General features: G+C 46.2%; 2 protein-coding genes and 1 long non-coding RNA gene across 4 annotated transcripts in view; 1 reads left to right on the top strand and 2 right to left on the bottom strand.

Annotated features, from left to right (window-relative positions):
* Window positions 1-398: 398 nt before the first annotated feature.
* Window positions 399-8,912, bottom strand: TRIM72 (tripartite motif containing 72). Its single transcript, XM_081836404.1, has 6 exons — window positions 8,498-8,912; window positions 7,251-7,346; window positions 5,641-5,871; window positions 4,493-4,515; window positions 2,387-2,505; window positions 399-1,543 (listed from the first exon to the last, which is right to left on the bottom strand). Exons 1-6 carry the CDS (start codon window positions 8,888-8,890, stop codon window positions 972-974), a joined length of 1,434 nt encoding a protein of 477 aa, XP_081692530.1. The 5' UTR covers window positions 8,891-8,912; the 3' UTR covers window positions 399-971.
* Window positions 8,913-17,992: 9,080 nt separating this feature from the next.
* LOC309326501 (apoptosis-associated speck-like protein containing a CARD) lies at window positions 17,993-23,741 on the top strand. Of its 2 annotated transcripts, XM_081835308.1 has the most exons (3): window positions 18,008-18,608; window positions 19,848-19,907; window positions 21,097-23,741. In XM_081835308.1, exons 1-3 carry the CDS (start codon window positions 18,332-18,334, stop codon window positions 21,372-21,374), a joined length of 615 nt encoding a protein of 204 aa, XP_081691434.1. In that variant the 5' UTR covers window positions 18,008-18,331; the 3' UTR covers window positions 21,375-23,741. The 2 variants fall into 2 exon arrangements, with proteins under 2 accessions (XP_081691435.1, XP_081691434.1); XM_081835309.1 differs by lacking the exon at window positions 19,848-19,907 and having other exon boundaries at window positions 17,993-18,608.
* The window catches only part of LOC309326535, a 29,301-nt gene continuing 23,450 nt past the window's right edge, over window positions 21,680-27,530 (bottom strand). Inside the window, exon 2 of the long non-coding RNA XR_014150323.1 lies at window positions 21,680-22,139. This is a non-coding gene — a long non-coding RNA (uncharacterized lncRNA). The remainder of the gene's footprint in view (window positions 22,140-27,530) is intronic.

Here is a 27,530-nt window from a genome sequence, read left to right as displayed (position 1 = left end):
GGAAATGGATAGAGAAAAGCTCTTCTTCCTCTCTCATAACACTAGAACTTGTGGACGTCCAATAAAGAATGTTTGGAAGATTCACGACAGGCAAACTGAAGTGTGTCTTAACACAGAGTGTAGTGAAATTACAGAACTTGCTCCTACAAGATATACTCTTGGATGGCTTTAGAGGAGGATTTGAAGAGAAGGCAAATCATGGCTACTAGCCATGATTACTGTATGCTATCTCTACTGTGGAAGGCTGTATGTTTCTGAATGTCTTGGCCTGATCCAGCAGAGCTCCTCTTATGTTCTTGAGTGTATCAATCAAGGTCCAAGCTTGAGACCATTAAAAATGACATTGAGCGCTCAGAAGTAGAAAAAGAAGCATGCAAGGTAAATGGGCACAGACCTCCTTGTTTCTTTACACCAATTTATTGTGTCTCCAAGACTCAGGCTTTCAAAAAGAAAAAAGAAAAGAAGGGACTCTTCTGTATTGTGATGGCAGATATCAATGGGTGGATGGAACAGAGGACAAGGAGCTTGACTTAAGATGGCTGGTGTTGGGAGAGAGGAAGGGGCACAGCAGGCATTGGACTGGGGTATAGAGTTCTCTAGGGCCGCCAGACCCCCATCCCCCAGCCACTGGGAGGCATGCCCAGGCTCTCACTCATTTCTGAGCATGCAGACACTGCCCACATTTCCCCCAGTTTTACTTGGTGAACTACAAGAGCAGAGAAGTTGCATTTGGAAACCAATGAGGCAGCTAGGATTCCAGACTTGGTGCCAGATCCCGTGTTTATGCTGAAGTTATGACACTTCTGTTCCAGCAAGCTTATACCCGAAGGCAATATGGGTGTCTTTTAGAATGGGCTAGGGATGTGGCTCACACACTTTGGGGACATTTAAAGAGAGGCCATGGCTTGGTGTGTCTATAAAGTAAGAGCTGACTAGGTTTGGTGGTGCCGATAACTTCTTCCCAGGGTTGACTACGGCCCTTCTGGTTCTGGAGTGTAGATGACCAAGGGTTGGCTGTTCTTGCCCTTATCGTGCCAGCAGACATCAAAGAAGGGGTAGACAGTGCCCGTGAAGCGCTCGTGGAAGGCAAAGATGGGAACCAGGTTGTCTTCGTCACTGGCGTCGTAGAAGGCAAGGATGCCGTCATCAAAGCTCAGGTAGACACCGATGCGGCTGGGCTTCCCCTCCAGCTTCAGCGACTGTGGGTCCTTGTGTTCCACGTGGGCCTCGTATGTCTTGCCTTCCTTGCAGCCCACCAGCCAAAAGCCATTGGAGGGGGTGGCATGGAGCCGGCCCTTGCGCCCTGCCTCGGCCGAGATGAGGCCCAGAGACCAGCGGGGCTTGTCGCTCACGATCACCTCCCAGTAATGCTCGCCCTGAGAGAAGCTCTGGTGCGACACCAGGCAGTTGGACTTATCGAAGCGCTGTGGGTCATCAGTGCTCACGGCTTGCTTGTGATCCACACACTCCACTCGCTTGCCATTCTCGTTCACCACCAGGTTAGCTTGGGCCGTGTCTGGGTCAAAGGTGAGGTTCTCCAAGGCTGGGGAGGAGGAAGAAGGTGAGGTCAGGGGACAAGTGTGACTATAGACATCCGAAGCTGACTAGCAGGTGCTCTCTGGGGAGATGCTACCAGAGATTGAACCTGGACCTTCTACATGCCAAGCAGATGTGCTACCACTGAGCCATGACTCTTCCCTTCATTTACTTTTCTTAAGGCAAGGGATTTCCATGCTTTATTTTTGGAACAAAAATACTTGGAATCATTGCTCATTTTAATGTGCTAAGTTGCACAATGCACCACAAAGGGATGTTGGTTTTTCGGTTGTGAGGGGAATTTGACTGGTCTTACAGATTCTGCAAGATATGTCATTTCCTTTGCATAGTTTTCCTGATCAAGATCACCCCTCTCAAAGGTGCTATTAGTGCAGTTTGATGGAGTGGGGGGGGGGGGAGAGATGAGCACAATAAATACCTGTTCCCCCTTCTAGTAGCATCTAGGAGGGGAGGCAATGTAGGACAGGGAAACAGCAGGGAATGGGACACCACTGCTGTAGGCAGAACTTCAGACTCCCTTAGCTGCTTTTAGTATTAATAAGTCAAAGGATGTCCAGTCATGGCACTCTTGATTCACTTCTAAGATTTCTGGTGCTTCAAGGGTAAAGCTGTATTGTCCTGCTGAGTCCCTTTCTCCTTTCACTGATTGGCTAATGTAGAAATCAATGAATGTATGCAGATTTCCTGTATTTGCATAATTTATCTGAGCTGCAGGTATCAGCTTCCCCAGGTGTGGAATATGGGTTACCTGGATGAAATTTTTAAAAAATCTTGTTCAGAAAAGTACACATAGCCTTGTCCAACAGCTCCTCCCTCCTTGGATCTCTACCTGGCATGAGTGCACGGAACATCTTCCTCCAGACTTGGAACTTGAACTCATCTGAAATGATGGGGAGTTGGATGTCCATGCGAGCAATTGGAGGGGACTCTCCAAGAATCTTCTGCAATCTACAGAAAGGAAAAGAAGGTGTGCATTGGGGTTGGGTTGGGTGGGTGGGGGAATAGAAATCCAAATTGCCACTCCCACACCTCCAGAAATTCAAGGGCATCGTTTCTCCTCTAAACTTTCACACTGCTATTTTAAAGCTCTGCACCAGTGGTTCCCAAATCCCTCCCCGCCACGGACCACTTGAAACTTGCTGAGAGTCTTGGCAGAGGACTAAGTTATTTATCTGCCTGCTGGAGCAAGTGTAATGTGCTGTGCTCAGTGCTGCACGGTTTTTAATTGTATCTTAATTGCTTATTTTATTTCTTGTATTGTGTTGCCATTTGAATTCCATAGAATTCAAATTGTAAGTGTACTTCACACACACATTGAGGACCACCTGAATGAAGCTGTCCATGGACCACGGTTTGGGAACCCTGCTCTGCTCTGCACAGTTCAAGTTCTGAAGATTTTCAGCAGTGGAAAGAGCATCCCAAAATGCTGGTCCTTATGTAGCCAAAACAGCCCCCCCCCCATGCAGACAAGGACAGACAAAGGTTTGCAGAAGTACAAATAAATATAAGTAAAGAAATAGCCAAGAGAGGAAAGCCACCCAAACAACCAAATGAGGACTAAGCATTCTCACTGGGCACAGAAGTCCCTGGCAGTGAGTCTCTCTCTCTCTCTCTCTCTCTCTCTCTCTCTCTCTCTCTCTCTCTCTCTCCAGATAGGTAGCCGTGTTGGTCTGCCATGGTCAAAACAAAATAAAAAAAATTCCTTCCAGTAGCACCTTAAAGACCAACTGAGTTAGTTCTAGGTATGAGCTTTCGTGTGCATGCACACTTCTTCAGATACACTGAAAAGATACTTTTCAGTGTATCTGAAGAAGTGTGCATGCACACGAAAGCTCATACCTAGAACTAACTCAGTTGGTCTTTAAGGTGCTACTGGAAGGAATTTTTTTTATTTTCTCTCTCTCTCTCTCTCTCTCTGTGTGTGTGTGTTTTGTTTTGTTTTGTTTTGTTTTGTTTTGTTTTGTTTTGTTTTGTTTTGTTTTGTTTTGTTTTGTTTTGTTTTAAACTGAGGGTAAGGAGAATGAAACATGTTTGAAGATAGCAGAGCTGGGGGATTGGCTGGCATCCTGAACAAGCCCATTCCACACTGCATTCCATTATAATGCAGGTTTCAACACAGTATTCAAGTAAAATAAGGGTGATGCAAAAGAAAACCTGTCATATTGAGGATCAGATTGAACTAGAATGGTGTTCAGATTATTGGAAAGCACCTGAATGTGCTTACATCAAGAAAAAGCAGGGCTTTTTCTTCCTGCGGCACCTCTCAGGTGGGCAGCATTGCCATTCTCAGAGAACAAGGGAAGTTTTCATGCTGAGTTCCGGCACCTCTTTTTCTAGAAGAAAAAAGGTGAGTTTTTGTTGCTGTTGTAAAGAGCGGTAAGGTGAAAGGTGACTGACTTAATACAAAGCTAGGTTGTCTCACTGTGTTACAGTGGTACCTTGGGTTAGGTACTTAATTTGTTCCGGAGGTCCATTCTTAATCTGAAACTGTTCTTAACCTGAAGCACCACTTTAGTTAATGGGGCCTCCTGCTGCCGCTGCACGCCCAATTTCTGTTCTTATCATGAAGCAAAGTTCTTAACCCGAAGCACTATCTCTGGGTTAGCGGAGTGTGTAACCTCAAATGTATGTAACATGAAGCGTATGTAACCCGAGGTACCACTGTATTTATCTACCACTTATTAACAAAGATTAATAAGCCACTTAATGAACACTGTGTCTTTTCTGCACAAGAGCACTCATTGGCATTTCATGGACGGCATATTTCTGAATGGTTTGATCCTAACATAGGAACAGAGGGTCCCAGGAGGTCTGGAGGAATGTTATATATGTGGAGTGAAGGTCTTGTTCTGCTCATGAGGAGGTGGGTGAGGGCAGGACAGGGTCAGGTCAAGCTTAGGCAGAGCTCAGGGTTTAGAAATGGACAGCTGCTCACCTGCTGGCCACCATACAGTATTTCTGCAGAGAAAATACAGGGAAAAGAAAGAGCTTAGATTAGAATAATAAGAAGCAGCTGCTATGCCCTATTCCAGTAGGTCTCAAATTTCTTTCCCCCATGGACCACTTGAAAATTGCTTGAAAAGTCTTGGCAGAGCATTAAATGATTTTTCTGCCTTCTGTAGCAATCACAATGTGCTGTGCTAGGCACTGTATGGTTTTTAATTGTATTTTTCTATTGCTGCTTCATTTCTTACGTTGTTCACTATTGTATTAAGGAAATATAAGAAAAGAAAAGAAAAGAAAAGAAAAGAAAAGAAAAGAAAAGAAAAGAAAAGAAAAGAAAAGAAAAGAAAAGAAAGCACCGATAAAAGTACAATGAAAAATCAGCAGTGTTTTAATTTCATTTTTTTATGTAATACAATTTTTATACACCATATAAAGTAAAACTTTAAAATCCTTGATCATGTGAGGATGGGTATATTTCAGGGAGAAGTCACAGGGGGAAAGATAAAATTGGTACCTGGGGGTTCTAGGATGGGGGTGGAGAGTTCCGTGTTTTGGAACTATGAATTATGTAACCCAATTATGTATGCCTTCCCCACAAGCCCCAATGTTTCAAGTTTCCTTTTCTAAACATGATACCGACTAGGATTTCAGATGGAGACTCTGGATGACTTGTGGGAAGTGGCAGAATGAGGTGCTGCTTCGTTGCTATTCCAACATTTTAAATTGTAGTCTTAGGCTGAAATGGGGAGAGGATTCTGCAAACGCTACAAAGTACAGTTTTGATGATCTGTAGTATTGGATCAAATATATAATAGCTAGATAAGGGTAAAAGATGCAGTAAACATAATATTAAAGATGGAACCCATGGAGGGATGGAGAGGGGTCTAAGAGTTCGAAAGAACTCTGTATTTTGTTGATTGAATTGTTATGTTTTATATGTATAAAAAATGTTTCCCCCCCCAAAAAAATTAATAACAAAATTATATAAAAAAACAAATAAAAGCGGACAAGGAAAAGAACGTCCAATTGCAGAAGCAGTGTAGGAATTGCATATATGTAGTGACTCATTAGCACTATGACCAAAAAAAAAGAGGAAAAGTCAGGGATGAGGACCTTTGTGGCCCTGAAGAGCCTCACCCTGAGAAACTCGGTCTGTGGTTCATCTTGCACCTCTCTCAGCACGACCTCCATCTGCCTGAGCTGGTCCAGGTAGCGGTTCATGGTCTTGCTCTCGTTTTGCAAGGCGTCTGTGGCCTGGTGCTGCACCCGCTCTGCCTCCCGGCCCAGAGAGGCCTCCAGCGCCCCCAGGAAGGCTCGCATCACCCCCAGCTGTTCGGACACTTGATGCTTGAAGCGAGACACTGTCTCCTGGGAAAGGAGAAAGAGGGCTCCTGGGATCACTTCTGCACTTCATGCCCTAGTCTTTGGCATTTTCTTCCTGCCAAATAGCAGCCATCGTTTTATCTAGGGTTCTCACTCAGCTTTGTGTCATTCTTTCCCAGCATCCTCTTTGGCATGAAATGAAACCCTACTCAGCCTCCCTCGCAAATCCTGTGGTGTTTAGGTTAGCTGTCGAGGTGGTAGTTTACTCAGGAGGAAAATGAGCTGTGGAGACTTAAATGACTTAATTAATAAAGATATTTAAGGGTGTGTATATGCCTTAAAGCACATCTGCCCTCAAGAATTCTGGAAACTGTAGTTTGTTATGGGCGATGGGAATTGTAGCTCTGTGAAGGGTAACTACGGTTCCCAATATTTTTTCTTCAGGGCTTTCTCTCCACATGAGGAAACATAATTTTCAGGCTGGGAATTGAGTGTTAACTGGCTCTCACAGAACTGAACAATCCCTTCGCCAGTGAGCAGTTAGGAAAAATAGGCAGGATTTTATCAAACAAGGCTTCCTAAATATTCTGATTAAATATACTTTGGGCATACATCAACCCTACAAAGTGGCTTCATAGCCATTCCTTACTTCCCAGGGGACCACTGGGAATTGTAGTTTTGTGAGTAGAGCCTCTGAGAAGTCCCAGGAAGCCTGGACCACTTCCAGGTTTTGTTTGCTTAGCTATAATAAAAATGAAAAGCAATGACACACAAAAGCAAAACAAGGCACTGAGGAAGAGTGAAATATAATTGGAATACATATATATTTAATGTAACAAACACTTTTCTAGCTTCTAGCTGAAAGTGTGTGTCACAAAAGCAAGTTGTGAACCTTTTCAAATGCCCCCCATTGGCAAGTGTCTAAATTTGAGGCCTCCTTTGAGTTTGGAGCTCAGGTCAAATGGCCCTCCTGCTCTCCTCCTCTGATTGGCCCTGTCTGTGAGGAGCAGATGGGAATCTCCGACAGACAAGGCCAGCACAAGGCATTTTGCTGCCTGAGGCAAAGGACAATATGGCGGCCACCCCTTCTACATAGAGACGATCTGGTCTGTCAGCTGAATGTTACGCCAACCCCGACAATGGGAGAACACCTTCCAGAGCATGTGAGGGCAGCAGGCGAATTAGTGGCTGTAGAACATGCCATGAGGTACACATATCTCAATCTAAGCACCTGCTGCCTGAGGCACTTGCCTCACTCTGCCCAATGATACGGCCGGCCCCGGCCACAAAGAATTATTGGGACTTCTACAGAAATACAAATCTCAAGATTCTTTGTGGGGGAGCCATGTTAGTTAACCCTGTAAAAAAACAAACCTGTGATATGTTTGTAGATTAAATGTGTCCTTGCAGATAACGTCACTCACCTCCACTTCTGCTATTTGCCGATTCAGGAGGGCAATTGTCTTCTCCTTGCGGACCTGGGCCTCTTGCAACTGGACTTGTTGCTGAGGAAGCTGCTTCTAAAATTACGCCAAGAAAAGAAAAGGGGAATAAGGCATGTGGGTCTAATCCAGAGAGGAAACCACTACTATATCTATAATTTAAAACACATAGTTATTTAGCTGGATTTCTTTCTCCCACCCTGGTTGCAAACCTGAGAACTCAGGGTGGATCTGGTGGGTAAACCACACAGGTTGTGGCCAATGCTACATTGACTCAGACCCTTTGAAGTTAATGGGTGTGGTTGCAATTTATTCATTTCACTGGGTCTGCTCTGAGCAGGCCTAGCATGAGATGCAAACCCCACATTTGGGGCAAAATTCCCATTAAAAACACAAAAATACAGGTCTTAGTTTTGGTACAGAAAATATGCTTTGCATATCTAGCTCAAATCCCTGGCGTCTCCAATAGGGCTGGGAAAGATTTCTGTCCAGTTGGATAGCCAATATGGTGCTCTCTAGATGGTGCTGAACTACAACTCCCATCATCCCTGACCATGCAGGCTGAGCCTGATGTGAGTTGGAGTCTAGCGACATCTGGAGGGCACCATGTTGGCTAGCTCAGGGGCTTTCAACTGTAGGTCTCCAGGTGTTGGTCTACAATTCCCATAATCCTCAAACAGCTTAACCAATGCACAAAGATGATGGGTGTTGTAGTCCAACATCTGCAGACCATAGGAGAATTTTGCCACATGATACAGACTCTCCAATTGTCCCTAGTTTCCAGGAACGTCCCTGATTCAGAGAAGCCATCATGGTTTCTGATTTGATCCTGGAATGTCCCACTTTTCCTTAGGATGTCCCTATTTTCATTGGAGAAATGTTGGAGGATCTGGAGTTATCCGACCCCCCAAGCCATCTGAAGGCAATCTTGTATAGGGAAGGGTTTTGTTATGTTTAATGTTTTATTCTGTTTTTTATATGTTGGAAGCTGCCCAGAGTGGCTGGGGCATCCCAGTAAGATGTGTCGGGTACAAATAATAAAATTATCATTATGGAATGGGACGTCCCTATTTTCATCAGAGAAATGTTGGAGGGTATGCATGATAAACTGCTCAGTTTAAACTGGGTGGTCATCTGAGGTAAATATATGAGGTTTGTCCACTGGAGTGATTTACAAGACCAGGTAAGTCTGGTGCCAGATAGGAAGACCTTCAAAAACTGATACCTACCTTCATCCTCTGGTGGGCCTCAGCTGCAGTGATGATGTTGTGTCCTTTGTGTTTGCCCAGGGAAGCACACACCCCACAGATGACCTGCCGGTCCTGCTCGCAGTACACACTCAGGGGGTCCAGGTGCTCCTCGCAGTGGTCTCGGGGCACCTGCCGGAAGCTCTCCACCAGGTGCTCCATCTGTTGGTTGATGCACAGCTGTTCCACCTTGGTGATGGCCTGGCAGGTGGGGCACCCTGTGCTTTTGCCATCTTCTTCCTTGGGCACCTTGGACAAGCAATCCTGGCAGAAGGTGTGGCCGCATTCTGCCGTCACGGGAGACTGGAAGAGCTTGAGGCAGATGGGGCAGCTGAGGTCCTGGTGCATGCCCTGAATGAGAGGCTTCTTCGACATGGTTAGCAGAAAGAGCAGGAACCTGGGGGCCAAAAGAGCTTGCACTTGAGATTTTGAACCCATGTTCTATTTTTATTTTGCTTAACCACACACATATCAGACCGCCAGTGCCTACTTATTCACTGGGGCAGGCACCCACCAGAAATTGGAAATACACTATTATTACTACTGTGGGAATGTTCTGGGGTGCAGGAGAGGATATATTGACTAATTATATCCTTATCCAACTTGTGCTAACAAGTTCCCAAAATATCAGCAGAGTTTATAGACATTCCCCTTTAAGTTCGCAACGGTAACGCTTGCACAGGTTCGCTAGAACCTCTATAATAATTACTCTGGTAATTTCCCCTTTGTTCCCTCTTAAAATACAAGACACGACACAGTCTTTATAAAAGTATAAAAGAGTTTACTCACGTTCTGTTCACAATATGATCCCAGAAGGTAGGCAGGCTTAAAAAGGTTACATGCAGTTAGAATCTATCTTGTAGCAAGATATTACTGTCCTCTCTTGGCTGGGAGCCAAGAGGGCATGTTGCTCCTTCAGAAGATGAAGATGGCAGAGAGGCAAGAGGCAAGAGGCAAGAGGCAAGAGGCAAGAGGCAAGAGGCAAGAGACAAGAGAGTGGCTGCCTGCCCTGTGCTTTTATCATTACCTGCACAGGTGAGGCCACACCCACCTCTGGTCACATGTGGAGGAAGTCCGTCCCCAGGAAGTTTACCTGCTTGCTGGACAGACATCCCTCCCCATGTTCTAACATGTACACTCTAGGAATGTTGTCATTGACTGCTCCTGTGTTTACATCCCACAACTACCACCAACACGATTTATTATTTATTTGTTGCATTTATATCTCAGCTTTGCGCTCGAGGTGGCATATATGGTTCTCTCTTTCCTCATTGAATCCCCATGACTACCTTGTGAGGTAGTTTAGGCTGAGATGCCGTGACTTTCTGGCCCAAGGACACCCTGTGAGCTTCATGGCAGAGTGTGGAATTTGAACCTTGGTCTTTCCCAGGTACTAGTCCAATGCTCTAACCACTGTACCGCACTGACTCATTTAGAATTGTTACTGTAACATCACAGTTCTTTTAGGCTGGAGAAGCTTCCGTACAGATTCTGAGGGGAGTTGGAGACTGAGGGAGAGACAGAGGAGATTCTGGTGAGAGTTGGTGACAGGCCAGAAGAAGAAGAAGAGTTTGGATTTGATATCCCGCCTTTCACTCCCTTTAAGGAGTCTCAAAGCGGCTAACATTCTCCTTTCCCTTCCTCCCCCACAATAAACACTCTGTGAGGTGAGTGGGGCTGAGAGACTTCAGAGAAGTGTGACTGGCCCAAGGTCACCCAGCAACTGCATGTGGAGGAGCGGAGAAGCGAACCTGATTCCCCAGATTATGAGTCTACCGCTCTTAACCACTACACCACACTGGAGATTATAGTGGCGAGAAAATCATAAAGGATCATCCAGAGAAGACAGCAGTGCATCTTCCTCAGCCAGAGTATGAGACCTCTACTTCCCAGAGGCTTCCCAGAGTTCCCTGAGAAGAGGGATTTGATTGTTAAACCGCTCTGAGCATTGTAGCTCTGTGAGGGGAATAGGGACCTCCTAACTCTCAGCACCCTTAACAAACCACAACTCCCAGGATCCTTTGGAGGAACTCCTTAAAGTGGTATCATGATGCTTTAAATGCATGGTGTGGATGTGACCTTAGTCAATGTTTCTCAAGCTTGGGTCCTCAGCTGCTGTTGGACTATAACTCCCATCATTCCTGACATTCTAGCGAGGGATGATGGGAGTTGTAGTCCAACAGCAGCCTGGGACCCAACTTTGAGAAGCAGGGTGTGAATTTGTGGGAGAAACCCATTTCAACCCAGGCTCTCCATGATTCACAGCTCAGTCTCTTAGCAACTGTCCTGCATGATAAAGGCACCCAAAGCTGGTGCCTTTCTCAAAGTGGGAATCCCAGGCTTGTTGCTCAATTGCAGAAGACTAGTGCAGTTCTTCTGAGCAAGCAACCCGTGATTTCCTTGCTTTCGCCACCTCTTCCTCCCAGGCCCCGTCCTACTCAGGGCTGACTCAGGCTGAACTATTGCAAGCCGGAGAGGAATGTGATGCCTGCAAAGCAGCTGCTGGATAATCTACAGGCCAAGCTGACAAATGCCCTATAAATAGTTCAGAAGGGGAAACTGGCATGGTAACTGGAGCCCTGCTCTGCCTTGTGGTATATTCTTGCATTTCCCGATAAACGGCTTAGCGTTTGTGATGCTGGTTGTTGTATTGCTCTGGGCTGCATGGCACTGTAAATTTGGATCTAGACAATGTAGTTTACATCTGCAGTCTTCAATTTTATCGCCTCTGTGACCGGTTTTTATTTTTATCCTGCCTTTCGTCTAAGGAGCATGGACAGCATACACTGTTCTCTCTCTCTCTCTTTGCCCCTTCTCAGGTTTATCAGAGCAAGCTGTGTTGTGGGTTAGGCTGAGAGATTGACATTGATTAAGCCAAAGTCACCCAGTGATGACCTTGGGCATTAAGCAGGGATATGAAGTGAAGGCTTCCTGGATCTCTGCTCGATTCTCCACACTGCCTCTCAATGATGGATGCAGGAGAAATGCAATTGTGTTGGCAATTTAATGCGTGGCTGCCTAACCCACATTTCCTTAAACAGAGCATGAACACAGCTAAGCATTGAATGCTGCACTTCTCCAACTTTTCCAACGCAGGTCTCCAACCATTGCATTGCATTGCAGGTGCATAGGGAAAGGTGTATTAATAGGGAAAGGTGTACATAAACATGCATATATTAGGTAAAATAACACCTATAAATGCATTATATGAGGGGTAAATGGATTTTAGTAAAAACATGCTGATGAACTTTCATGATAAGCTAATTCTAGATGGCAATAGAGAAAACATGTGTTTCCTTTTTCAAAGGAATTTGGGCAAAGTTGGATTCAGTGGATTAACCTAAGCCTTGAAAAGCAGAGAGGTCTGAAAGGGGAAGTGGAGAAGAGTGACATTCTTCCTTCTGCAGCTCTGTGTACTTTTTGAGGGAGGAAAAAGGAACTGCCCTCACCACCTCATGACAAAGGGGCCAGTAAGTGGGTTATATGATCAGAGGCTTTGTGGGCACCAGGGGGAGAATTCAATGGCATCGCTGTGCCCATGTGCACCGTGTTGGCAACCCCTGCTCCATCACATCCCTGAAAGTGGCACCTTTCGGGTGTTATCTTAGCCTTTCAAGGGATGCAAGAAGCCCTCTGAAAGCCTTACGTAGATTTCCCAAGGATCAAGCATCAGATCCACCTTTAAGGTATAGACGTCCCAGCTTCAGAGTTCTTCCAAAATTATTTTGTAACTCTCCATATCGTGCCTTTCTGCCTAGGACCACCTGGCTCATCTAATCACCTTTTACAGAACAACCTGCAGCATCCACCTCACCTTTAATTTATGCTTGCAGTGGAGGCCCAGCAATAAATTCAAAAATGGGCGCAAATGCCAGATAGGTGCTTGCTGGCTGCAAAGAACAGGGACTGTGCTGCCCAAGACTTTCGTCTTATCTGCTGCACTCAACTGGGCAGCATTTGGACGTTTCTCCCCTCTGTCACTCCCTCCCACATTTGAAGAACCTGCAATACCCACCAGGTATTTTTTTTTAATTAAAAATTATCTGCTTAACCAACCCTTAAATAAAGCGCCAGCCCAATCCTCTAGCTTTTGGGGATGTATCTGGAACATGGTTAAAGGCATGAAGTAAGAAGCGGAAGAGAAAGAAAGAAAAAGAAAGGAAGGAAGATCTTACTAGGACAGACAAGCGTTGAAGAGAGGCAGCAGCGTCCAGAGAGGGAACAGCCAGAGATCAGAAAGGCAGCAAGGAGACACCAACCATCCCTGGACGGGCACAGAAGCCAAGTGACTGACCCTTGGTCCCGCCCCAGTTCTAACTATATATAGCTCTATAGGGCACCGTACTTCTGGGAAGGCTGGGGTGCGGGGGGTGCCCTGGAGGAAAAGGCGGCTGGTGCGTGGGAGGATTCCTCCCCCTCACCAAAGATGCCACTCAAATGACTTGGCCCAAAAATATTCATTCCTTGATGCAGCCTTCTCTGCAGATTCAAGGGCGCCTCCTAGAGGCAAATGCCTGACATTGTGGCATAAAATACATACCGTATTTTTGGCCCTATAAGACTCACTTTTCCCCTCCTAAAAAGTAAGGGGGAATGTGTGTGCGTCTCATGGAGCGAATGCAGGCTGTGCAGCTATCCCAGAAGCCAGAACAGCAAGAGGGATTGCTGCTTTCACTGCACAGCAATCCCTCTTGCTGTTCTGGCTTCTGAGATTCAGAATATTTTTTTTCTTGTTTTCCTCCTCCAAAAACTAGGTGCGTCTTGTGGTCTGGTGCGTCTTATTGAGTGAGAAATACGGTAACTCCCTGCTTGTTGCTATGGGGGGAGGGCAAGGGACAGCCCCTTAGTTGCATTCTTGAGTGCATGGAGCAGCTGAGGGCTGGGGAAAGTGGAAGCTCTAGAGTTTCCTTGCAAAGGATATTGCAGACTGACAGGCAACTTGACCATTACATTTGGCATTTGGGGATTTTCAGGAACAGGCAGAGGGAACTGAGCTGGGTGGAATAAGACATGGGTGGGGGATGAAACTCGATCTTCTGGGTGAGTCATGGACTGGGTGGTATTTGGGGTGAACACTGGGTACAGGAGGTGATTAGATGGTGAACCTGCACCACAACTGTGTATCAGGATGGGGGTTTTTTCTGCCCCTGTGGGCAGTGCCGGATTTACATATAAGCTAAACAAGCTATAGCCTAGGGCCCCACTCTCTTGGGGGCCCCAAAAAAATTTAAAAGGAAAAAAACCTTGATACTTCTTCTCAATTGTATTTCAGTTCAACAATTGCTTTGATATAATACATATTTTGTTATGTGCAAGTGGCTATGGGTACCTATTAGGTCCATAAATTACCATATAGCATATATTCAACACGAAAAACAGCGACAAATTGTTGTTGACAAAGGACAGCTGGACATATAAAGGGCCCCATTACCTTCAGTAGCTCAAGGCCTCATCAAACCAAAATACGGCCCTGCCAGTGGACCAACTTTGTGTTGTCCCACCCACCTGTCAAAATCTCAGACGTGGAGTTCCCATGCTTAGGAATGGCAGCACAAGAGGCCTTGCCAACCTGACGGTTAGCAAGCCAGTTTCTGTTGCTTTCAACCTCTGATTCTGGTGGCTTCAAAAAAAGAAGCTCTGTGAAGGAGAAATTGCTTCCACTGCATGGAAACTGCTCCCTGCCAACTTGAGAATGGTGCCCTCCTACCAACCATCCGCTGACAGGCAGTTGGGAGTGGGCCCTGCTCCAGCAAAGGGTCAATTGGGCAGCCACTTTGTCTGGATTGTTCCCTTGAAGCCCTGCCCTTGCCTTCCCCACACCTGACATAACATAGGACATCAGGTGTAGTGGGGGGGGGGGAGTGGCTTCCCAAAAGCAGCCTGGTGGACCATGTTTGGAGATTCCCTGCCCTGCTGCATCACTTCAGACTGAAAATGGAGGCCCAGGTGTGTTCTGGTCCAGGTTTGCCAGGGAGAAAAGGTTCCAGGCCAGGCATCACCCTGGCATCTCTGTTTTCTAGAAGCACTGCCTGCAATCTGAAGTGGTACAGCACTGACACAATTTTACATGATCCCCTCCTCCTCCAGGGACCTTACAAGGACCCTGCGAGAAAAGTTAGGAAGACTGGTGTGTTAGTAGTTGCAGTTCAAGCTTCAGGTCTAGTGAGGAATCTTTGAAGGAATGGGGGCCGTGACCCTGAGCCTTAAATCTGAAAGCACGACTCCCTCTCAACTGGGCAAGTGCAGAGTGATTAACTCCCCAGCTCCTTTTGGTACCATAGGCCATGGGTCAGCAAGGTTTATCTTGCCTGGGTCGGATCGGTCCCACAGAGAGCCCTCTGTGGGCTGGATCGTGAGATTTCCGGTGCTGCGGAAGCGAGTCCCCACGGCGTGCCGGTTTAGCGCAGCGCACAAGTGGGCAACTAGGTTTGGGGGTGGGGAGGGGCGGCTCAAACGACCTCTGCTGGCCATTTCTGGCCCATGGGCCTTAGGTTGCTGACCCCTGCCATACGCTATGCAGCCTTCGATGCTGTCACCCAACTGCAAACTTTGTCAAGCTGTTCCCTTGAAGCAGCCCTACAGAGGCACCTAGTGGCTGACTTGCAGTGCCTCCTCACCTCCTGGCTGGGTTTGTAATGTGTAATGATCTGTTTGCTGGGAGATTGGACAGTGCTGGCTATTGAATGAGCATTGAATAGGCTAAGCAAATCAGTCTCTTAAGCTTAAGCCAAGAAAGAGTATTCTCTATAAGATTGAGTATCAAAATACATATCAAGACTTTGAGATTAGACCACTGAAGAAGAACTATCTTGGGAGTGTGCTACCTGCAAGCCCCAGTAAAAGGGCCCCATTGGGGGCGAACAGCGGCCTCTTGATTATTTGGATTGCCAGGGCGAAACAGGTGCAAAAAGCTGGCACCCTGTCGTCTACAACTTTATTGTCTACAACTCCACTAGCATCTCTCGGTATTGTGAATAACACCGAACTTACCTTTGGTTGGTATCTTCATGAACTTATCTAAAAGACTGAGTTAAGCATTTGAAAAATCTATTGAAACCAAACATTATAAGTTCATTATAAGTTCGCAAGTCTCTGTGGCTTGGTTTAATGTTTTCTATTTTTCTCAGAAGGTTAATAAAGTATGTTTAATTATTGTTCTGTGTTGCATGAGTGTTGCATGAGTCGCACTACTACTATTGAATGAGCATTGGCTTCTGATTTGTTTGTGGGGAGGTGAGATGACTTTGCATCCAAGTAAGTGCTATCCCACACTTTCCAGCGCATTTCTTCTTCACTTTCCTTATCACAAAAAGTCTGGTCTTTGGGGGAAGCAGATTGATTGCACAGGACCTCCCAGTCAACTGTCATTGCACAACCTGAAATTGCTGATATGTGATTGAATCCCGCCCGAAAATAGCAACAGTCTGGAAGCAGCCTGAGTCGGCTGCATTCCCCTATTAGCCTGGTTTCCAGGAAACGTTTGCACAAAGATGACTCCAGAGCAGAGCCAAGAGGTGTGTCAGTGAAATATTAGGTTTGAAGAAACAAAACATCTGCTCAAAGGGGCAAAAACCATGAGATCACTGGATGGAAGAATGGTTTTAACTGCAACTGCTTTTAGAATGTTTTTTTTTTTAAAAAAAAAACTTTTATCTGTTTTTGATTTTTAAAAAAATTGTAATTGCTTTTAGAATGCTTTAACTGTTTTAGAAGGTTTGGTTTTGGTTTTTAAAATGTGTGCCTGCTGTCCTGGGCAAGAAGGGCAGGATGTAAATTCAATAAATAATAATAAATATTAGTAGCAGACAGTCAAAGGTTCTGCTCAAATGGGTGGTATACTTGGTTCAGATAAACAAAAGATCTGTTCAAAGGGGCCTGACCAATCACTCACCTAGTTCAGCATTTTCTATAGGGAAAGCCGTTACAGGAATAGCAACAAGGATCTGGAATCACCTTAAAGAGCAACATATTCATTATGGCATAAGCTTTCATGGGTCCACTTCATCTTATGAATGAAGCATTAACCTCAGTTTGCAGGAGTACATGTGCAATGTGCATGCAGGTAGAAAAGTGGAATTAAGTGCCAATGAAATGCAAAAAGTAAAGCCTGTAGCAATTCAACCAGAGGTGGGTTTGCCATCCCTGAATCAGTGCTATGAAGAATAAGGCCAGTGACCATTCACAATTCCTCTCTTGGAGAAAGGCAGCTTTCAAGTCACCGTGTTCTGAAATGTTCTTCTACTGGTTTGTGAATATTTCTGATTTTTTTTCTACTGTCAGATGTATGTTTGTTTAGTCCAGCAAGGTAGGACTTTGAGGCAGATGCCCAGGAACCCACCGTAGCGCAGTGGCTTAGCGTGGGTTGTCAGCACCCGGGGCAAGGCAAGTAATTTGCACCCCCTAACCCGTGGATTTGCGCCCCCTAACCCCCAGATGTTGTGCCCGGTGCAGCCGGGCCCCCCTGCACCCCCACGCTACGCCACTGCCGTAGCGGAATAACCAGGAGGGACGTGAAAAGCAGGAGGCCTGGCTCGCCACATTTTTAAGTCTGTGCAATGATACCCTTTGCCATCTCAAGGGAGCTCCTGCCCCCCCCCCATGAGAATATTAGGCCCTATCTGCACCATGTTTTGTACAGGCGGAGAGGCTCCCTGGACAACCTCACATTATGCGGGAGGTTCCAGCTCCTTCCAGCTAGGAAACTAGCCAGGATTCGGCCCTGGTAGCACTGGGAAAGGAGGCTAAAGGCAGCGTGCTAGGACTGCGCTACCTCCATCTGGCCACTCGAGGGCACTCCTGTACAGTATAAGTAATCGCTTTTGCGCCTGCTGATAAGCACCAAAACCCTAGAATGCCAAAGGTTGTTTTGCGTGGAAAAGGAAAGAATTTTCCTTATTTTATGCATGAAAAAATCAGAAAGTCAGCTTGACCTTCAGGTTTCTGTTTAAGCAAAGAGATCGTGGTTTGAGATTATGCAATCTTGCTGACAGGTTGGAGGAGCTCCCTCCAGCTATGCGATCTTTTGTGAGATCTACCCCATCTAAAAACCTCTGAAAGAAGCCCAATAATTATAGCCTCTGACGACTCCTTTCTCCTACACAAGCATTCAAAATGCTTTACAGTACTTAATTAAGCTGGAACAGCTTTTAAATGGTTTACCTGCTTGATAGCCGAGGCAGGCTGCAGGGAGGCAAATGAACCCCATACTTCCTAAGTCAAGTACAGTGGTACCTCGGGTTAAGTACTTAATTCGTTCCGGAGGTCCCTACTTAACCTGAAACCGTTCTTAACCTGAAGACCACTTTAGCTAATGGGGCCTCCTGCTGCTGCCGCGCCGCTGGAGCCCGATTTCTGTTCTTATCCTGAAGCAAAGTTCTTAACCCGAGGTACTAGTTCTGGGTTAGTGGAGTCTGTAACCTGAAGTGGAGTCAGTGTAACCCAAGGTACCACTGTACACAAAAGTTTCTTAGGTATTTTTAAACAGGGGGGGGGTTCGGCCCGCCTCCTCCCGCGGCTATTGAAAAACAAGCTCGCCTAATCGAACAGCTCATCTCAACTTAGCCAGCAGGAGTCACGTGTTGCAAACAAAAAACAGGATCGCGAAAGGCAGAAGCGAAAGCGCCGGGTGAGCAAACGGACACGGATGCATTTTCTTGCATTTGCTCAGCGCTCGCCTCTTTCTCAGCGCGGAAAGGAAGCGGCGGCAGCTCCTCGTCCGGCTCCTCCCTCTTCCTCGGAGGACGGAAACGGATCCTGGGCGATCCTGGGCCTCCTTCCTTGGGTCTCCCCGGCGCGCGCTCGGGCTGAAGGGGCGCGATGGCCAAGAGCCCCCGGCAGCGCCTGATGGACGCCCTGGAGAACTTGCACGACGGCGAGCTGCGCAAGTTCAAGGCCAAGCTGGCCGAGATCCCGCTCGAGGAAAGCCACGAGCACATCCCCCGAGGGCGGCTGGAGAAGGCGGACGCGGTGGATCTGTCCAGTCTGCTGATCAGCTACTACAAGCAGGATTACGCCCTGCGCCTCACCGCGCAGGTCTTGGACGAGATCCACTGCAAGGACCAGGCGCAGAAGCTCCGCGGAGGCGGCGAGAAGAGTAAGGGAGGAGGGGGAGGCTGGCCGGGAGACAAGCGTGGATCCGGATCATCTCATTGGACGAGGGGAAGGGAGGCGGGGGGGGGGGACTTTCCCAGGTTCTCTTTCAGGTCCGTCCCGATCCACTCATCAGGAGTTGGTCCGAGGAGCTCTTTCTTCAAGGTCTAAGTGAGGCGCCTCTGAAATATTAGGTACACTTTTGCAAGGAAAGCCACATAAAGAGGGGGAGGAGTGATTTTGAAATCAGCAGATCCTCACCACGTACCTTCTTCCTCGCTACCCTAATAATAATAATAATAATAATAATAATAATAATAATAATAATGTTATTATTTATACCCCGCCCATCTGGTAGGGTTTCCCCAGCCACTCTGGGTGGCTTCCAGCACATATAAAAATGTAAGATAACGTCAAACATTAAAAACTTCCTGATATAGGGCTGCCTTCAGATGCGTTCTAAAAATTGTGTAGTTCTTTATTTCCTTGACCTCATTTGGTAGGGCGTTCCACAGGGAGGGTTCCACTGCGGAGCAGGCAGTACCACCCCAATATGGAAATTAAATCCTATTTGGAAATCGTACCCAATATATTTCTCAATCACTCAATTCTGTCCGCAGAGGGCTTTTCTTTTCAGTAATGTTACAAATTAAAACTTAAAACCACAGGACTGTCAAAACACATCCACCCATGCCACGTGACTTGACATACTTGTCCTGCAGACTAGAAGCTATGATCTTTCCACTTTTCTCCATTTGGAAGTATTTCAAAATTCCCACAGAATAAATGCATATAGCAGGTATTTAAATATCTTACTGTTTTCCGTTGCATCCTCCGTGCATCTTTACATCACCTTCATTTTACATCGCTGCCTCTCAGCTGTTGTATTTTTCTCCTTTCTACATTTCCAGAAATTAGTTTCTTGATATTTAGTGGCCTTATAATCATGAAAGGGTTGCTTGTTTCATGCATTTAAAAATCACATCCATTGAAATGCAGAGATGGTGTTATGCTTCTGTTAAATGGGTGGAAATGTTTCCAGTTCCACCCATTCCTGATTATTGTTGGAGCTGGTTTGGGGGGCCCAGAGGTGCCTTTGGTGGAACTGCCCTGCCATCAAGAGTTTTGGGGTAAAAATCTAATGAGGTATCAGAAAGAAAACATTTTTAATTTTGTCTATAATCATGAATGATGTTTGTGTGGAATGGGAAACTCAAAACATCAACTCTCTTTTCTGTTCCAGCTGCTTGCTGTAACCCTCAGATCCCTGTGCCTCCCACCAGTACCACCTCTGGAAGAAATGGTGAGCTCCAGCCTCTATCTTCTTAAATATTGTCCATCCCCCATCAACATCCATAAGCTAACCTCCAGGTCCCTCCTAGCTGTTGGCCTTCGCTCCAGCCTACAGTAATCTTCTCCCTTAAGCCAGATCCACACTACAGTGGTACCTCAGGTTACATACGCTTCAGGTTACAGACTCCGCTAACCCAGAAATATTACATCGGGTTAAGAACTTTGCTTCAGGATGAGAACAGAAATTGTGCAGCGGCGGCAGCACGCCCCACTAGCTAAAGTAGTGCTTCAGGTTAAGAACAGTTTCAGGTTAAGAACAGACCTCCAGAACGAATTAAGTTCTTAACCCGAGGTACCACTGTACAGCAAATGCCTGTCAATTTCATGCTGCTTTAATTGTCCAGGCTTCCCACACACACAAAAATGGGAATAGTCGTTTGCAGTAAGCCATACTTAGCCACGGAAAAAGCAAAGGCAGCTGTGCCTGTATTCTTTACTTAGCCAATGGCAAGAGCTTTCCTTAGGAAAAAGAGAAGAGCTCACCAGGATACTGCATAGAGACGCACATAAAATATAAAGAGGAATGTACTCTGCTGCTAACTCACTAGCGTGAGTGAGGAAGGATAATATTTAATCAATATATCGTCTTCGACTAGCCACAACATTCCCACAGATTCCACATACAGTGGTACCTCAGGTTAAGTACTTAATTTGTTCCGGAGGTCTGTTCTTAACCTGAAACTGTTCTTAACCTGAAGCACCACTTTAGCTAATGGGGCCTCCTGCTGCCGCTGCGCTGCCGGAGTACGACTTCTGTTCTCATCCTGAAGCAAAGTTCTTAACCCGAGGTAATATTTCTGGGTTAGCAGAGTCTGTAACCTGAAATGTATGTAACCTGAAGCATATGTAACCTGAGGTACCACTGTACACAGGAACAACACAAGAATCTGCCTCGTGTAGAGTCAACCCATCTAGCTTAGTACTGTCTACACTGACTTGCTTTCCCACTGCTACCTGGATATGCTGGAGAATGAATCTGGGACCTTCTGCATCCCCTGCAGATGCTCCACCGCAGAGCTGTGGCCCCTCCCCCGCCTGTGGACACCCTTAAGGAACCCATAGTCTTCCCTCACAGAGACGACAAGTGTAAATGTCTGGTGTGTGGCTGGATCCCTTGATTCTCGTTCTTCCTTTGGCAGAGACACAGCCTCCAGCCCCACCGGAGCAGCATTTCATTGAGCGGCACCGGGAGGCCCTGATCCAGAGGACGGCCACCGTGGAGGGGATCCTGGACATGCTGCTTGGTGATGTCCTGGATGATGAGCAGTACCAAAAGATCTCCTCCAAAAGCACCAGCCAGGAAAAAATGCGGGAGCTCTACAGGTTGCTGCCCAGCTGGAACCAAGATTGCAAGGATAAGCTGTACAATGCCCTGAAGATGAAAAACAGGTTCCTCGTTGACAACCTGGAAAGATAAGGAGGCAGCCAAAGCACAACCCCATTCTGGGGCACAGGAATTCCACCTCGGCATGTCAGGGGACTACCTTGAAGCCATGTAATATCTTGTATGAGCAAGAAAAACAAGGAAATATACTTTGGGGAAGGAAATGCAGGTAGCTACAGTGGGAAGAACCTGGAGGAGGCCGTCACATTTGACTCGGGGACACTGGAGTGAGAAGGAACATGAATCTGTCCTCTTTGATAAAAGGCCAATTCTATTTTCTCTTTGTGTTTAGCCCCCTCGGTGTTTGTGTGGGAACCATAATGTGTGGGAATGTTCAGGGATGCAGGAGAGGATACATTGTTTGATTATAGCCTTTCCAACTTGGGTTAACAAGTTCACAATTTAGCAGAGTAACATTCCCCTTTTTAAACTTACAGTGGATGCGTTTGCTCAGGCTCGCTAAAGCCTCTATAATAACTGTTCTGGTATTTCCCCCTTATTCCCTCATAAAAGATAAGACACGACACAGTCTTCTGTAAAAGTATAAAAAGAGTTTACTCACATTCTGTTCACAATCGTATCCCAGAAGGCAGACTTAGCTTAGAAAAGTAACATATACCTTGAAACTATCCCATAAGGAGACAGTCCCTCTGTCCTCTCTTGGCTGGAAGCTGGAAGCCAAGAGAGCATCTTTGGCTAAGCAGATGTTGCTTCTTTGATGCATGTAGTCAAAGAGAGAGAGATGGCTGCCCCGCCCTGTGCTTTTGTTGTTACCTGCACAGGTGAGGCCACACCCACCTCTAGTCACATGCAGAGGAAGTCTGTCCCAGCCCAGAAGGAAACAGGAAGTTTAGCTGCTGGCTGGACAAACATTTCTCCCCATGTGTAAAGATGTTCACTCTAGGAATGTTGTACAGTGGTACCTCGGGTTAAGTACTTAATTCATTTTGGAGGTCCGTTCTTAACCTGAAACTGTTCTTAACCTGAAGCACCACTTTAGCTAATGGGGTCTCCGGCTGCTGCCGCACTGCTGGAGCGTGATTTCTGTTCTCATCCTGAAGCAAAGTTCTTAACCCGAGGTACTATTTCTGGGTTAGCGGAATCTGTAACCTGAAGCGTATGTAACCTGAAGCGTATGTAACCTGAGGTACCACTGTACTTGACTGCTCTTGTGTTTCACATCCCACATGATGCCCTCAGAGAACCCACTGGCGCCTGCCAAGGTCCCCTGTCCCTCGCAGATTCATTTTTTTCTTTAAAAAACTGGTGGTTGGTAGGTCATTTTTTGGGGGGGGGGTCCTTGTTTGGAAACCTGTTCTTTGCTTTTGTGAGATGTTTGAGGTGTTTTGAGTGGGTGGGTTCTGAGCATTGCCATTCTCCCCCCCCCCCCGTGAATTGGGATTTTGTAATGCCCATGGCAGTTTCTTAGATTCCCAAATGGACCCCTGATCCCCAAAAGTTTAGGAAATCTGCTCTAGAGAAAACGATTCTACCTCCTATATGAGGAACAGACAAGCAGGGGCTGTCAATATTGCCTGGATTCTAACCTTTCCACCCAGTGAAGAGGTGGCGAATAAACTAGTACATTTTGTTACTGATACTATATTTATCATTTTTCAAATACTTAAAATTGATTAAGGATTTGTATGCAGATTAAAAGCCCAGCTCACCGGCTTGCAATCTAAAATTCAGAACGCAAAAGGAAAAAGAGAAGATGAGGGAAGAGGAAAACAAGCAGCCTCCAGCACTAGCTCTTAGTTACATGGTTCTTGGTAGGATGAGTTTTGAATGAAACATTTCAGGGAGGAGAGGAGCTGGATGGCAGCTGTTTGCTTAGCTGAGCCGAGGGAGAAGGCTTTCTGCTCCACCTCTTCCTCCACTGCAGCCATGTGGCTACTGGCTGATGATAGTTTAGAGGGAGGAGGAGGAGGGGGCTAATGGACGCAGATCTCTCAAGCTCTTTCTCTGCAGCAGCCATACAATTTAAGGGATAAATTGCTTTGCATGCAGATGGTCCCGTGTTCAATCTCCTCTTTGAAACTCTGGAAAATCGCTGCCTGTCAGTGTAGACAGTACTGAACTAGATTGGCCAAATAATCTGACTCAGTACAGTGGTATCTTGGTTCTCAAACTTAATCTGTTCCAGAAGTCCATTCCAAAACCAAAGCGTTCCAAAACCAAGGCTCGCTTTCCCATAGAAAGTAATGCAAAATGGATTAATCCATTCTAGACTTTTAAAAAACAACCCCTAAAACACCAATTTAACATGAATTTTACTATCTAACAAGACCATTGATTTATAAAATGAAAGCAATAATTAATGTACTGTACTATAAATAAATAAGACAGTACTGTATTGTAGATGTGAAAAATTAAAATTACATTTTTTTCTTACCTTCACTGATGATAGTCATTGTTTGGATGGGGGGGGAGGGGGCTTTTATCCATTTCCGCAGTCACGCAATCAATCAGTAGCTGAACTGGCTTCAACACAGACACAAAAACAAATTAACCGAAAAAGCTTCAAGAACAAAAACGCAAAATAAATAGCAAAAACAAAAGCACCAAATACAGTGGTACCTTGGTTCTTGAACTTCATCTGTTCCGGAAGTCCGTTTGACTTCTGAAATGTTTGAAAACTAAGCCACAGCTTCTGATTGGTGCAGGCACCCCTGAAACAATAGCCAACAGTCACATTGGATATTTGGCTTCCAAAAAATGTTCGAAAACTGGAATACTTCTGGGTTTTCAGTGTTTGGAAACCAAGGCATTTGAGAACCAAGGTCCCACTGTATAAGACAACTTTCTATGTTGCAGGACAATCCAGCATGGTGGACCTCCTTTGTCCCTAGTCCAATATCACAAAATTCCCGTAATTGGTTTCCCATTTTATAATCAGACTGCCTTGTCCAAATTCCCCCAAACTGGCAGGCAAAATGTGTATATGTTTGTGTATTTGTGGATGGGTTGGGAAAACAGTTTCGCAACTCAGTACGTTGTTGTGTAAATGAGATAAGAGTGTCTGTTGAATAAGTATATTTGTGCCTTCAGGGTGGTTCTTTAAAATAAACCCAGATTATGTTTTCAGTTCCAGGAGAAATAAAAAAAATATATATAGTAAATGTTCATAAATGTACCAAGCAAACACTCTATAAGGGCTCTTGTGTCCCCCATAAGGGAATAAGGGCAGATTTACATTTATTACACACGCCTGAAGTGTCTTCATTTGGTGAAAGGTGGGCTGGAGTGACCTATCTGGGGGATTTGTCTGGAATTATCTCAGTCATTTATTTCCAGTTCAGCCATTGTTCCACTTTATTAGCTGTTCTGCAGTGCTTCCCCTGGAGAGAGAGAGAGAGCAAACAACACATTTCCATCAGCAGGTAAACAAAAAAGAGTATGGTCTGAGGCAAGGAGGAAATGCAAAGCAGCTGTTAAACTCTGCAAGGTCAAGGAAATGGAAAAGCCTCCCCATTGTCTTTTCTTTCACAAATCCTGTCTTAAGGGTATGTCTGTGTATGAATAGGCTGAGCCTGTGACCTGGGGCTCAGGAACTAAGTATTTATCATTATAAAAGACTGGCCAGGCTCCCCAGGTAATCAAGTAAGCATTAGCAGGTAACCTGCCAGACAGGAGGTAAACAATGCACTCAGATTTCTGTTGTAGACCGCCTCTTCTGTGATGTAGGTATGATGTTTCTGGGGGTGGTCTTGGACTCCAAGGCTGGCAATTTAAAATGTCTATATAAGGGCAGACACACCTTGGTTCTGTGTCCTCCTCCTGCTGCGTGTGAAGGGGGCACCCTGTTGCAACAGTTCAATAAAGATAAGGCTTTTAACAGCTGCTTTGCTACTCAATATTCTCTGGTTGGCCTCTGTTATTTTCTCCGACCAATGGAGAAACTGCAAAGGACTCTATAAGGGCTCTTGTGTCCCCCATAAGGGAATAAGGGCAGATTTACATTTATTACACACGCCTGAAGTGTCTTCATTTGGTGAAAGGTGGGCTGGAGTGATCTATCTGGGGGATTTGTCTGGAATTATCTCAGTCATTTATTTCCAGTTCAGCCATTGTTCCACTTTATTAGCTGTTCTGCAGTGCTTCCCCTGGAGAGAGAGAGAGAGCAAACAACATATTTCCGTCAGCAGGTAAACAAAAAAAGAGTATGGTCTGAGGCAAGGAGGAAATGCGAAATCCTTTGTCTAAGTTTCCCTCCATAGAAGTTCAGTGGAAAAGAATGCATAGAGGTGTTCACAGAGGAATTTATGAAGTCTTAATCCGTTTATGGGATGCGGGTGGAACTGTGGATTAAACCACAGAGCCTAGGACTTGCTGATCAGAAGGTTGGCGGTTCGAATCCCCGTGACGGGGTGAGCTCCCGTTGCCCAGTCCCTGCTCCTGCCAACCTAGCAGTTCGAAAGCAGGTCAAAGTGCAAGTAGATAAATAGGTACCGCTCTGGTGGGAAGGTAAATGGTGTTTCCGTGCGCTGCTCTGGTTCACCAGAAGCGGCTTAGTCATGCTGCCCCCATGACCTGGAAGCTGTACGCCGGCTCCCTCGGCCAATAAAGCGAGATGAGCGCCGCAACCCCAGAGTCTGTCATGATTGGACCTAATGGTCAGGGGTCCCTTTACCTTTAATCCCTTTATACACAGTAAACAGAAATTGTCATTTTGGCTGCAGATTTTCCCCACACTTCAAATGACCACAGCATTCGTTTCTTTCACACAGAAAAGAAAACACACGCATGGAAAGTCAATTTCAAATTTTACTTGTAATTTACAGCAGAAGAGCAATGCTTGGGTAGCAGTAGGAAGCAGCCGCCGACAGATGGGAAAACCCTTGAGATGCATCATGTTTCCTTAACCGTTGTTAGAGAACTAAGGTACTGATGGAACCCAGAGCGTTTGAGAAAGCATTGAGTTTCCCCCTCCCCTGCCAAATGACAAAGCAGAGGAGGGAAAGGAGGAAAAACCGCTCCTTCTGCCCTGGGATGGCGAAATCTTTCTTAGTGCAATCCAAAATGCCCCCAGCCCCCAATCGTCTGCCGAAAGAAAGAAAGAAAGAAAGAAAGAAAGAAAGAAAGAGCAGGCAGGCAGGCTTTCCTACAAGCCCCCTCCGGCGTCGGCACTACTTGCTGCAGGAGTCCCAAGCGCCCGCGGACTCCGCCCTGCCAAGCACCTTCGGCGCTACTTTCCCGAGGCTGCCCCTTGCAGTTCAGGGGAGCCAACTTGAATAAGCTATTGGGGAGCGCAGGTAAGCCTTGCCCCACATAATGGATCACAGGATCACACCCTTTGAACGGCTGTGACCGTCAACCTTGGAGGTGGACCTGGCCCCCTCAAATATTTTAGGGGGGGCAAAGGGCCCTGGCTCCTATGCTGCAGTTAATCCCATTGAAGATCTGGGATGTCAGGTGTGGGGCGTCTTCCTCCGTGTAGTAGCGAAGCCGGAGCAGGCCCATGTGCGTTTGTGGCACCCGCTCCTTCAGCGCCATCCATCGATGGGAATTGCCTTCAGTTTCCCCCTGAACTTCCGCAGCTCGTCTTTCTCCAAGTTCTCGAGGGGGTCCTTCAGGCACCGGCGCGTGGGCGTTGCCAAGATTATTATATATATATTTTTTGGTGGGTGGACCTTTGTTAGGGGGGCAGAACCGACGTGATTGTTCAGTTAAGTATTTGAAATATACTCAGAGTCGCAAAGTGATTTCATGCTCTTTATTCAGCTCATAGTGGTGAGGAGGAATGAATGAATGTCCCCTCAAAGTATCTGCTTTATATACATTATTTACACAATGGGCTGCACATGATTGGCTAATTCCAGGATTCTACTGTAGGCCAATCAGGTTGTGGATTCACTTCTATCTGGAGCATGATTGGGTGGTTCCTGCTAACCAATCATACTGCTGCATTGTTCTAGGACCAATCAGACTGCTGCATTCTGAATCCTATTGTTCTAGGACCAATCAGACTGCTGCCTTTTGGAGCCTATTGTTCTAGGACCAATCAGACTGCTGCAGTTTGGATCCTATTCAACTCAGTACATAACACCCCTCCCCTCTTCCAGTCCTGCCCGGAAGGTCGCATTCATAGTCCTCAAGGTACGGCGGTGGCCTACGTGTGCGTTGCGGCCTGGGGTGTTCCCTGGTCCGGGGTTCAGGTTCTGGCTCGTGTTCCAAGGATGGGGCTGT

This window comes from Podarcis erhardii (genome assembly GCF_964252035.2).
Source record: "Podarcis erhardii genome assembly, chromosome: 13".
Lineage (NCBI taxonomy): Eukaryota > Metazoa > Chordata > Lepidosauria > Squamata > Lacertidae > Podarcis > Podarcis erhardii.
This window is presented reverse-complemented; position numbering and strand designations above follow the sequence as displayed.